At 38.3% G+C, this 13,009-nt stretch overlaps 1 protein-coding gene across 1 annotated transcript in view; it reads left to right on the forward strand.

Annotated features, from left to right (window-relative positions):
• Positions 1 to 5,584: 5,584 nt before the first annotated feature.
• nsmfb (NMDA receptor synaptonuclear signaling and neuronal migration factor b) overlaps positions 5,585 to 13,009 on the forward strand; it is a 58,891-nt gene continuing 51,466 nt past the window's right edge. Inside the window, exon 1 of the mRNA XM_006797548.3 lies at positions 5,585 to 5,968. Within this exon, the coding sequence (XP_006797611.2) occupies positions 5,898 to 5,968 (71 nt within the window). The 5' untranslated portion in view covers positions 5,585 to 5,897. The remainder of the gene's footprint in view (positions 5,969 to 13,009) is intronic.

Genomic DNA, 13,009 nt, shown 5'->3' on the forward strand with positions numbered 1-13,009 from the left:
AAATGCATTTCAAAAAAGTTATAAATTCATTTCCACTTCATGAATGAAATAAATATTTGATACCTTTGCAAAACGTACTTGGTCTTGCACATGCCTTGTAGTTGGCCACAAGTTTTGCACACATCTCAGGGGAGATTTTGTCCCACCCGTCTTTCCAGATCCTCTCCAATCCCTAATGTTTCATGGCTGATGTTCGAACCTTCAGCTCCCTTCACAGATTTTCTATGGGATTAAGGTCTGGAGACTGACTAGGCCACTCCAAGACCTTAACATGCTCCTTCTTGAGCCAATCATTTGTTGCCTTGGCCGTGTGTTTTGGATAATTGCCATGCTAGAGTGCACTATCTGAGGGAAGGAGGTTCTCACCCAAGAGCTGTCTTTTATACAGGTAACGAGTTGAGAAGGCTCCCAATGTCAGCTTGACACCTGTATAAAATACACCTGGGAGCCAGAAGTCTTGCTGGGGATCAAATACTTATTTCATTCATGAAAATGCGAATTAATTTATAACTTTTTTGAAATGCATTTTTCTGGATTTTTTGATTGTTGTTCTGTCTCTCACTGTTCGGATAAACCTACCACTAAAATTATAGACTGATCATTTCTTTGTTAGTGGGGGAACTTATAAAGTCAGCTTCAGTTCAAATCATTTCCCTGACTGTATGTTTAAGGCTGAGCTCATTTACTTGAATATAAATTTACTTGAATATAAAGTATTTACTAAATTCCTTATATGTCCTGTGAGGACTACATATCTATTAAAATTAATTGTGTGCAATCTGATAGTGTTGAGAGCCTGTACCTAGTCAACTTCCCTTTTTTTTAGGCCAGACATGGGTATAGCTGTTTTCCCCTCTCCATTAACATCAACATTTTCCTTGCTTATGTACTAAAGGAGTTATTAACAACTTTTTCATCCATGTTTTCTGTATCACACATATTGGCCAAGGTGGTTAGCAAGAGGAAACTTAACTGTTACGATGCCTACAATGACTTCATTTAAATCGACTTCATTTAATCATGACTTCATGTTCATGACAGTGACTTTTTCATCACTATTTTACAAACTTCTGCATAACCGAGGTGGTCCAAAAGACAATTTTCCAGAAGTCTTGTGTTGTGTTTAATGCAAGTTGTGCATATGATTTAAAAATTGACCACTTTTATTTGCATTTAATGTATGAAATATGATTCAATAAACATGTTTGTGGTTGTTACAATAAAAAATATAACTTTTTCTACTCTGACTTTATGTTTTTTGTCTGATTTTAGATCAATTGTGTTAATACAGTATGTCAAAATGAAAACATAACTGTAAATTCAGACACGTGAGGTTGTGCTGAAAAGAATGATACCAAACAAGGCACAGTAAATAGTTTTTAAAGGTGAAATGTAGAGGTCAAATCAAAAGTAGGTAAAAATGGCCAATTATACCCTGGACTCCAGAGGGTTAAAAAAAAAAATTTAAGTAATGCAATAGTTACTTTTCAAGTAATTAATTGCTTTTAGAATCTTGTAACTCAGTAACTAACTCAGTCACTTTTTTGAAGAAGTAACTAGTAACTATAATTAATTACTTTTTCAAAGTAACTTGCCCAACACTGACGATGGTTAAGGACAAATGCAATCGCATGGCAGGATCCTGTAAACGGACCAAACTTCAGTCAGGGGAACAACTGAGATAATCCATCCACAATACAAGGTTAGTCATTAATATTCTGCTGCATGGGCTGGGCTGTAGTTATAGCGTAAGGTTTTAAAAACTGAGCTTTAAAACGAATAGTGATAATAAAAACACAGAGAGGCCGACAGTGATCAGTGACTGTTTTCAGGAGCTTGTTCAGATTAAATAGAACAAGATACAAAACAATAAAACATGTTAAAAACACAACAGCTTTAATAAATAAATAGTAGTTTGGACCCGGAAGCAGGGTTCATACGTCACCGCTTAAAGAATGGATTGTTTTATACAATAGTGGGTCCTATTAAACCAGAGGATTTGCCCCCTGTTGGCCATTGGAAAGAATATAGGTTCAACATACCCCAAGTGATGCAAAAGGAAGGGAACGCCCTGGACAAAGCACCACTGGGGAAACAAAGAAAATAATCATTCTAACTAAAACTACTTTTAACTTAAAAAAAAAAAAGTCATCATTACCAGTGACACAATAATCCTCAGTGAAAACCCATGCAGGTTTCATGCTTTAAGATAACACTCACTACTGCACCTCTAGGCCATTTAGCATAAAGATCATGTTGTGTTTATTTTTTGGATGCATCAAAAAATAATGTTGCCGGTGCTATATTGAAGTTCCAATTGCCCAGCTATTACTCTGTGTGTTGAATTAAGAAATGTTAATGCAGGGAAAAAACAAAACACTAGTCTGTTGTACCCACACATTTCATTAGCAGTGACATTCTGATTTTTTCCCCTTATATTAGAATCAGGGGCTTACAAATCCCTGCCCAAGCACTCAGGGTGATAATCCCAAGTGTTAGACTTGAGCCCCAGAGTATCCACACTCCAAGTGGACAGAAATCTGAAAGGTCATGAGCATTATGTTACATATCTTACATGCTTTCATAAACATAATAGGGAGATGAATTGGCTTCTTCCACAATGGTTGAATATTGACATTGAATTGATTTTGTTTTCCCGGTGAGCAAAACATATTCTGCAAGACTCCCAGGTCAATAGATACCTCAGTGGTAGTGGAAATTGATTTTCTTCTGTTTTTCTGTTCTGCTGTTGTCTACTGTTAACCTAATCTAATCACCATCAGCAGCTTTTGATTATTTGCTTGGAGGTACCATCCAGTTGGATAAATCTTCAGCTATTGCAATGTCCCAAAGTAGCTTAGCCATCATGTGAATGACCAGAAAGTAAAATTAGATGAGTCATTTTATAATACAAAATGCCACAATAAAGCACTGTTGTGGATAGCCCTTATCACAGAGTGCAGATTTAACACAAACCATGTTAATTTAAAACATTCATATTTCTTAATTGCATGTAGACTGGCCTGCTCCTCAAAAGTAGGGCAGTCAGTGCTGCCAGCAAAGGCCAGAAGAGATATATTGAGAGAACTTTCTATGTATTTTCGAGTCGCAGAGAAACCTCATTTCATATTGAATTTTATAGCAATGCACATTTCATTTTTGCTTTTGTGTATTTGCATATGTTCATTTACAAGGAACAAGCAAGAAAGCAGATAAAAAGAAAACAAGGGGCAAAAGGCAACTGTTTATCAGATTACAATAATTGAACTGATACATTTGTGGCTCTAATGACTAATCACTCTGATCATCTCTATCTCTGATTAATTAGCAGGAAAGTTTCATCAACAATTATAATTTAAATTCCAATGACTTGGTGATCCCATAACATTTTCTTCATTAGGCCTAAATTTTGGTAACTATTATTCTTTGTACTATTGATTTTTTTTTTTACACCAAAGATCAATTCAGATCAACAAACAGAAAAACAACAACAAACAAACAAAAAACAGAATGATGGGAAGAGAAAAACATGGATCTGAAACAAACATGGTGGAGGTAATGTTATTGCATTGGTATGTTGAATGTCACAAGTGTGCGACTGTTAATAGATATGTCAGGGTGAACTGTGAAGTGCACAGGGCTATACTCTGCTTAGATTCAGCCAAATGCTCCAAAACTATGTGGACAGAAATTCACAGTTAAAGAAATAATGAGCCAAAGTACACTACAAAAGCAACCAGTGGGTTTGTGAAGGCAAAGAAATGGGATATCCTTCAATGGCCAATTCAGTCGCATTATCTCCACCCAACAGATTGTGCTTTTCAATTTCTGCCTTCAGTTTTTCCTTCAGTAAGCACCACAAACAAGCAGCAAGTAAATGCTGCTGCAATAACGACCTAACAGATAATGCGAAAGTAAGAAATGTAGCACATGCTGATGTTGCATGGGTTTGCAGCCACTGCCAGCAAACAATCTTCATCCAAGGATTAAAAACAATGCTTATATTTTAAATTATGTTAGTTTGTCCAATTGTTTTTGTACCTCTGAAAGTGCAGAAAAATGGCTGTAAAGCCACTTTAATTAAAATTGAACATCTGCACTTAAATCATTGACTTAAAATAGTGCATGAAAGCTAAATTGCAAAAATTGTGTCATTGTCCAAATACATAAGGACCTAGATAACTGTACTATCCTTACATCAGCTGGAACATTTTCTCAATTGCTATTCCAATTCAGGGTCACTGAGGGGCTGAAGTCTATCCCACCTGAAATGTGGGGTACATCCTGAACATGTCACAGGACTCAGAGCAAAATTAAACATTATTATTTGTGAGAAGAGTAACAGATTTGTGTCATCTTTATCTGCTGCAAGAGCATTCATCCTGTGACAACAAGTACATTTGTTTTCCAACTGAACTAGCTGATAATTGAAGTGACTTGACTTAACCTCCTAGGACCTGGCATCCACATATGTGACAATCAAATTTTGGGTTATTTAGACCAAAATACTCAATTGTGCTCTATAGGGTCTGATATCCACTTACGAGGACATTATACTGCTACTGTTCCATCAAAATTTCAAATGAATATCCTCATATGTGGCCTTCATTTTTCTTAGAAACAAAAATCAGGTAAAAAAACAACAACTTTGTTTTTACATTCACTGGGTCCCAATATGCTCAAATATCAAAGAGAAATTTAAAATGCATGCCGTGGAAGAACTCGGGTCTTAGGAGGTTAAAGGCTTTGCTAATGAAAAATAGGACATTACCACCCTTGCATTAGCAAAGTTTCTTGTACATTCTGTATGTTCTAGTTGAGTGACTCACGCTCACTTGATGTTTGCAGACCTCTAAACAAACACCAAATAAAAACAGAGTTTTGGGAGTCACAGATTGCTAACCCTCTTTTGAGGATCAATACTAACACGTGACCCACTAAACCACAGACACTTGGAAGTGCTAGAGTTCAGACTGGGCCACATCCCACATAATGTACTAATGCAGTCTCCATTCTCAGATGCTTTTGCTTGTTAAGAGAACTGCTGTTTGGAGGAATGGACACTTTGTACTGGAGCAACTTTCACCAGTAGCATTTATCAGAGTGAACAATAATTACTAATAGCAGAAACGTGCATGGGAAATGGGATCAAAGTACAGCACACATATAAAACATTATAACTGCGCAGTATGCTGTCACACCAACCCAAATGTTACCAAATGTGAGTTGTTTTATGTAAAAGCTTTGCCACATCTCACTGATATGTCACCCCAGACAGAGAATTTTAAAAAGCCCCACTCACGATGAAATCGCGAACTGTTGGAAACAAAGTAAAATACAAGAAGTATCTCAGCAGGTTTAAAATGTGATATTACTGTTTGCGCCCGTCTGTCCCCACAGTCTCTGAATGCCACACGCGTTGTTTGCAGATAATAAGCGGCGTGATTACTTGTGGGCTCGAGTGTCCACACCTCTTTTCATCTCACATACACCCGTGTAATGAAGCAGCGTGTTCTCCTCCTCTCGCTGCTGCCCACCCCGCACCTGTCCGCGCTGTGCGGCAGCTACGAGGGCTGCTCTTCCTTTTATGGTCTGGCTTCCTTTGTGGACACGTTAGTTGGATGAGGAGAGCAGAGCAGAGCGCGGTGGTCCACATTCCCCGCATCTTCCAGTTGCGCTCCTGCGCTTTACGCAGAGTCCGCGGCTCTTCTTGAACACTCAGCTTTCTCTTTCTAAACACCGAGATGAACATGAGATGATTGAGCTCGTGGGTCGTGCGCACTGATGGTTCTCATTTTGCCGTTTCCTCGCGGTTTTTTCCTCTCCTGTCTGCATCCTTCGCCGACCAATCTGTGGAATGGTCTGCGTTTTCTCCCCTGGGTTGTTTCCACTTCAGCATGGGAACTGCGGTGTCCAAAAGGAAGAATCTGAGGAGTGATGCGATTTCTTCCGTGGCCGCAAAAGTTAGGTGAGTGCGCCCGGAGGAGCAGGGGATGTGAAGCGGAGGTCTGAGCGCTCTGAAGCCGACGGAGCACAGAGGAGAAGACTCTGGCAGCCGTAGAAGTGATAGTTTGCAGATGACTGCACATTTCCCTAAACTAGTTTAAAGGGATAACGTTCACATGAGAATAATTACTGTAATTTTATGTATTTATAATATATTAATGGATACACATAAATTAGGATATATTTCATGGTGTAAAAACAGCTCCTCCACTCTCTCTGGGCTGTTTTAGAGCTTTTAATTTAGCTGCTTTAATTTTGCTTTTCTTCTTCTTCTTCTCATTATTATTATTATTATTATTATTATTATTATTATTATTATTATTATTATTATTATACTTAATGATATATATATATATATTTACTTTTTATGTCTCTTTTAAGTAAGTTGTGACAGAATGAACCAATCTCTTCTTGTTTGTATTGGTTAGTGTACTTGTATTTCTACTGCCTTGCATAAGGTTCTTTGCTTTTTAATTCATGTGTGCAACCTTATGATTAGCAGAAGTAGTGAATCCAAAGAATCAAATCAGGGTTGTTGTTTTTTTCAGTTTTTTTATCATTATTATTATATATGTTTGTTTTTATGCTTTTACGTTTGCTGTCTGACGTAAGCCAAACTTTAATTTAAGGACATTTGTGTTATTTTAATTGTCCCGACGCCCGTTGACAGATTGATGACCTGTCCAGGGTGTACTCTGATATATCCTCTAATTCTGACTCTAACACAGGTCATTAACACACTGGCATTATACAATACACACACAGTATAGCTGTGACATGTGAAAAGCTTTATTTATCCTCTTAACATCTACTAGCTTACTGGGGACCTATTAATGGAGGTTTGGAAAGTGGAAATCTCTCTGTGACTCACCACATTTCAGTTCACCAACTTAAAATGGTTTAAGGGTCAACAGTTGCAGCAAGTTACTCAGGGGCCCCTAAACTGTGTGTTGCACACAAGAAAAAGCACAGAAATCAAACCCCAAATGGGTTTATTAAAAAAATGCTGACCTCAGATCAAAGGTGGTTAGGCTTAGGTGTATATACCAAGCATTTGGGTTTAGATTGGCCAGGCCCTCTGAGAGCTAAGTCATTGTCAGCAAAACTCCCTAACCATAACTGTAACCCTGTGATTGGAATATGTCATTTCTGGTTTTATTACATTATTTCAAAGTCTTGGCAAATAGATAACAAAAAAATAAAAATAAAAATAAAATAATTATTATAATCAATACACATCAAAATCTACTCATTATATAGACTGTAGGGTTTTTGTGAGGATTAGCACCTGTGACTTAGAGCACCATGTTAGAGTTACAGTTTGACCCTCTTTAGGGTGAAACAAATTCACCTTTTGTCATTTTTTCATGTATAATTTTTGTACAAATGAGAATACTATTGAAATGTACGTGTAAGTATTACTTCAGGATTTTGCTTATGTTGCAGTAGATGGAGTGAGCACTTTTTTTTCTTAAGGACCCACTTGGTTCATCTCACTCAGCTTGTGAGTAATTCTGATGACGTTTAGCTTTGAGTCATAACATTAAGGTCACGTCATGGGTGTCAGATCAGTGCGTTCTCAGTCCGAAGGACACAGGATGACCAGGCCTTATGGTAGGAGATTTTGTTGGTGTCACCCACTGATTAATTTCAGACACCACGGTCGAATCAAGCACTTCGTCTCTCAGTGACCTATACGTGTATGTGCTTTTCTTCTTTAAGTGATCGCATGGTTGAACTGAAGCAAAGGCAAACTGTTTCCTTTCCATCCACTTCCAAAGTCACCTCCATGCTCACTTTTGCACACATTGTCCAATTCTGTTTGTCCTCGTCTTCCTTTTTTCTATTTGTATGTTTATCTCCTTCCTCCTTCCCTCCTTGCTGCCTCACTCACTTTTTCAAACCTCACGCTTTAACTCTCCATAAATCATGCTGATCTCAGCCGGTAGTTCAAGCAAGACCGTGTATGCAGACCACAGCCAAGGCTTGAACAGTATACAATATACCTCCTCTCTGTCAGTGGTTGTGAGCAGCACTCCAGTTGATGTGGAGTTTAATGGCACTCTGAGAACAATAGCACTTCCCACTGAATCCCAACTGAGCCGGATTAGTAATGTCTCCAGTCTGCCAGATGATCTGAGTTTATCTGTTGTGCAGTGAATGAGCAGGGCAAAGCCATTTCACCTTTTCTACTTCCCTATCTTCGTCTTTCTGTGACTGTGAATAGCAAAAGCAAGGGGATTGTTCTAGAAGCATGTCTAATAGGCCCCTCTTCTTCTCTCTGACCTTAAAACATGTCTCTGTGTAATGTCACTCTGTCTCTTATTTCACTGTTCTGAGTAATACAGGCGAGGTTGAGTAGGAATGCACTGATCGGACCCAGTGGGAATAAATTAATAGAACAGTTTTTAACTTTGTCATCTGAAACTGACATTCACATCGCCTGTTTTCACAGTGATTCTTATTAATCACAAAATGGAACTAGAATAGAGTGGATGGCTAAAAGCTTGGTGGTTTATGAGCTGCTTTTCATCCAATGAAGAGGGATGAAATCTAATTCTGAAATTAGGGAAACTGTGAACAAAGATCCATGATTCATGTTCAAAGTGTGGGGCCTTAAAGTTAAAAGAAAATCCACATCGACTAAATTAATCTCACTTGTTAATTGTTTTAAAGCATAAATTATACACTAACATTTTCAATCATTTACATTCATATACATTCATTCAGATCAAAGTGTGATGTCATTAACGTTGAATCACTTCAAAGAAGAAGATTCAACAGAAGTCAGCTGATCTGAAGTCAGCGAGCTCCCTGTCCTGAGAAATCTGGGCTTATCATTTTGTTTGTTTTCCTGTCCTGTCGTTTGCTCACTCTTGGTTGGAATGAATCAGAACCGCCAAACAGGTTGACGAGCGCATGTGTGCTGTTTACTGACAACACCTTGCCGGATTTTTGGGGATATCCCTGATGATATTCAGTTTGAAGGATCTCAGCGGGACGTTGTTTTATGGTTTATGAGGATCAGTCCTCCTGTTGTCAGTATTCATGACAGCACTGAATGTTGTCATTAACCAGAAATTAAACCATGGAACTAATTATTTCCAGTACATGCAGCCATGTTCCAGAATGCATTGTACTTGTTTTGGCTGCATGTGTGGCCACTTGCTGGCATAACTGGGCTCATTAAGAAATAGGGAAGAAGAGTTTCCTTGCATAGAAATGCAGGAAAGAGAAAACAGACATGCATTCGAAAATTGGCTGATTCTGAGTGGACAGCCTCTTTTGCATTTTAGTTATCTCTTGCATTGTAATGCTGGCGTCTCTGCACTGGCTCTTTTTTAATATGCTCAACAGAAAAAGAAAGGTTAAAAAAGTCAATGAAAGTCTTCTAGGCTTTAGGCTTGCTGTCTTTTACTATGCATTTAATTGTGTGTTTTAATGACCACTTTTTAAGCAAAGTTAGAGGACAATTAGTTGTCCTTTATGCACCCTATGCCTGAAGCACTTTAGTGATAGGCCAAACTGTCTCCCTGCCCTGTTTATGACAAACCTTTGTGGAGGAGTACGCCAAAACCAACCCGTCTGCTTTGATCAGCCACTTGATAGGAAAGATTACAAGCGCTTTAAAGCTAATGTTGTCTTTAATATTTCAAGAATGTCTGAGTCACTACTGAAAGGAATTGCACAGCACAACACTTTTCAGGCCTTAATAGTTTCCACTTTGGTGAAAATGTGATTTCATGGGCTCTTTCCCACAAGACTCTGTGACCAGCAGCCACCCTGTACTTATTGCTGCACAAATTCGCTCTAGCCACGGTACAGTGTGGACGTTAGCTATAAAACATCTGGGCACCTCTGTAAAGCATAAACCTGTCACTGGAGGAAAACTATATATGAAACTTCCAAGGTCAAATATAACAGAGTTTTTAAACCAACAGTGTTAATAGAGTCTGTTTAGAATACTTAATATTGGTGTGGTGTGTTTGGGTGTATTACACAGCTCATCTTTAGATTTTAAATCATATGCAGAGAGGTGAGTGTTTCAGGTTATAGTGGATGTGTAAATGTAGCAACACAGACTCACCTTTTCAGGAGAGTCCACATATTTTGAAAGCTGTTCACAGCTTTGGGAAGTCTTGTTTGAAAAGCTTCATTTGAAATTGTTCGTCATCATAACGCACACTAGGTCCCAGGCACCCTGTTTGGGATTAGTGTTACTCGTCTGGCTTGGGTAATGTTTTGTTACCTCCACCAACGAGGTTATTCTTTCTGTCTGTAAATGTGATAGGTTTAAAAGCTTTAAATAAATCCTGATAAAATATTGTAGTGTGTGGAGGGGGGTTCATGTTAATAATCCATTCAAATTTGGCCTACACCCACCACAGTCTTAAACGGCAACTCGAAGATTTATTGGTCGAAAATTGACAAAAAGCCTATAACTATTCTTACGACTGTGGTGTGTATTGTCGACATAGGTATAAAGATTTTAAATATCATGTTACATTTGACCTCTCCTTCAAGGTCAATAGATTGATCTGAACGTCAAAGTGACAATAACGCTGCATAGAGCTATTTAAAACTGTGTTTCTTACTGCCATTGTTTGTATTGGCAACATATAGACACATAGGGAATCATATCTGGGTATTGTAAATATCACATTAATTTGGACTTCAGACCTCGTCTTCAATGTCAAATAAGGTCCAACTTTCATAAAATGCTAAATTTAAAATACATGGCTGAATATAAAGTTACATACAAAACTTCCAATGTTCACAAGTGCTCAAGGTGTTGCCCTCTGGACACACAGCCTACGTCTATACAGTGGTCAAGCTCATCCCATAATTTTGTGAGCATGCCTGGTGTTACTGCTGTTCTTGTGTTACCTACCACCAACCTCGTGAAACTCACAAACCAGGTTGCTGTATCAGTATGTGTTTCATTCAATCCTGGTCAACTAAACACTGCTCAGACATACACAGATTACCTCTTGGTTCGAACATGTTATGATGCTATCGCACTGGGGTTTTTTCCAGTCTTATTTTTTTTAAAATGAAGAATTACCTGGTAATCTTCCTTTTGTCACCCTCTTTCAGCTTCAGTTTCAGTGGCAGCAAGCCTCAGGGCATGATACTTATTTAATGATTATTACTTTTAGATTTTATTGTGTCTCTCACAGTTGGGAAATGACACGTTAAAGAATGATAAAGAATGATACGCAATAAAGTTGGATGCAAAAAGGTTGAAGATTTAGGCCAACCAGGGACACCTTAACATTATTGAAGGCCTTGTGGCCATGAATATTATGCTCACTGAGTAAAGTTATGTGCATATTGAGTCACTTTCCTCTGGTTTAAGTGCAGTGGGCCATTTTGTTTGAAGATGACAGAGCTGCCCCTGTCAGACAGTCACCTAACTAGGGGCTCATAAAACATAGAAATTAGAGCTCAAGTCTTACGAGACCCCCGGTTGGTCTCATAACAGTAAGCCTTTGCATTAAGGAAAGGCCAAGGTTGACCTAGTTTTCTGCTCTCAGTATAACCCAATTGAGCTTTTGTGGGAGATACATGCACCTTTGTCCTGTTTTTGCTCAGGTGAAACCTGTCTGTCTGCCTGCTGTCTTTAAGGCACCTCAAGAGATGTTGACAGGATAGTTGTTTCTGAGGACAGTGAGTCAGTCAGGGAGAGCGACTTGACATTCCATTAGTGCTAACATGCTGTTGATGTCTTGTCCTCAGAAGGAATTCCCATTAAGGGAATAGAGGTCCAGCAAGTGGCGTGTCCAGCGGGGTGGCCTGCCAACCAGACTGGCCACCCCAAAGTTTTATCTGACGTAAAATGTATAGAAATCATACATATAACAAAAAGACAGTGTACATCACTGTCACAACAGCATTTGTTTTCATTCAAAGGCTTTATGGCTTTAATACCTGGTGGGCCGGTCTGTAGTGAAAATGCCCAATTTTTTGTCCCAGTCCAGCCCTGCAGGTTAATACTGGCAGTGTCACCATGCCAGCTGACTGTATTTCATCATCAGCCAGTGTTGTTCTTTATACATCAATATTACCAAAGTTTACCATAAGGCAGCATAGAAAGTATTTACTTGCTTTCAGGTTTTATTCAAATGTTAGTCTTTTCATTTGTTTCCCCACTTTTTCCTGTTTCAAAATCAAACACCAGTTTGTGAGAAGATTATCTTCTTTTTTTAATAGGCATTGGTTTTGCATTGGCATTAGCTAATTTGCAAATTGTATGTTAAAAATGTTTGTATTTTAATATTCAAACATATTGTGCATATGTGCACTACATGTCAGTAAAAATACTAAGAAAATATTGATGTCCTTGACTGCTGAATAAACACTGACTGATTGTATCTTTTGTACTTTATCAACTTAGTATCTAAAAACTTTGCACCGTAGTGGTTAAAGTCTCATTCTAATAAGAGTTAAAAGCGCATTCGGTTATTAGGGTTATAGGGTTATTGAATTATGCTTAACGGTTGGTAGAATTGTTTTTAACATTATCTGCCACCCTTCTCCAAATCTGTGCCCCTACCTGGCCCCCCCAACAAAAATTTTCTAAACACGCCACTGGGTCCAGCTGTAAACAAATGTTAAGTGTTTGAGTTCCTTTATCACTCAGCAGTTGCCAAGACTAGATATTGAGTCTGAACTAGGAAATACGTAAAAACAGAGCAGTGAACATTAATAAAAAATGTTCTCATATTGAGATTAAATTTAGACAATTATAACACATTAAAGTCAGGGATATTTAAATACTCTTTGTTTGGGGATGCTTAAGGCTTGTATGTTTCATTCAAATTTTTAAAACTGATAATTACAGTCCTGCCAGACTGTGTCATAATCATGCCGTTGGTCAAATATGTGGCAGAAAATAACATGCCTGTTTTCAAGGGGGAAAAAAACTCTGGGATAGGTCATGGATGAGTGCTACTCACACTCTGTGTTGTAAATGGTCATTATGTCTTCAGTAACCTTTGCT

Source organism: Neolamprologus brichardi, chromosome 12 (genome assembly GCF_056152115.1).
Source record: "Neolamprologus brichardi isolate AB-2024 chromosome 12, ASM5615211v1, whole genome shotgun sequence".
Classification (NCBI taxonomy): domain Eukaryota; kingdom Metazoa; phylum Chordata; class Actinopteri; order Cichliformes; family Cichlidae; genus Neolamprologus; species Neolamprologus brichardi.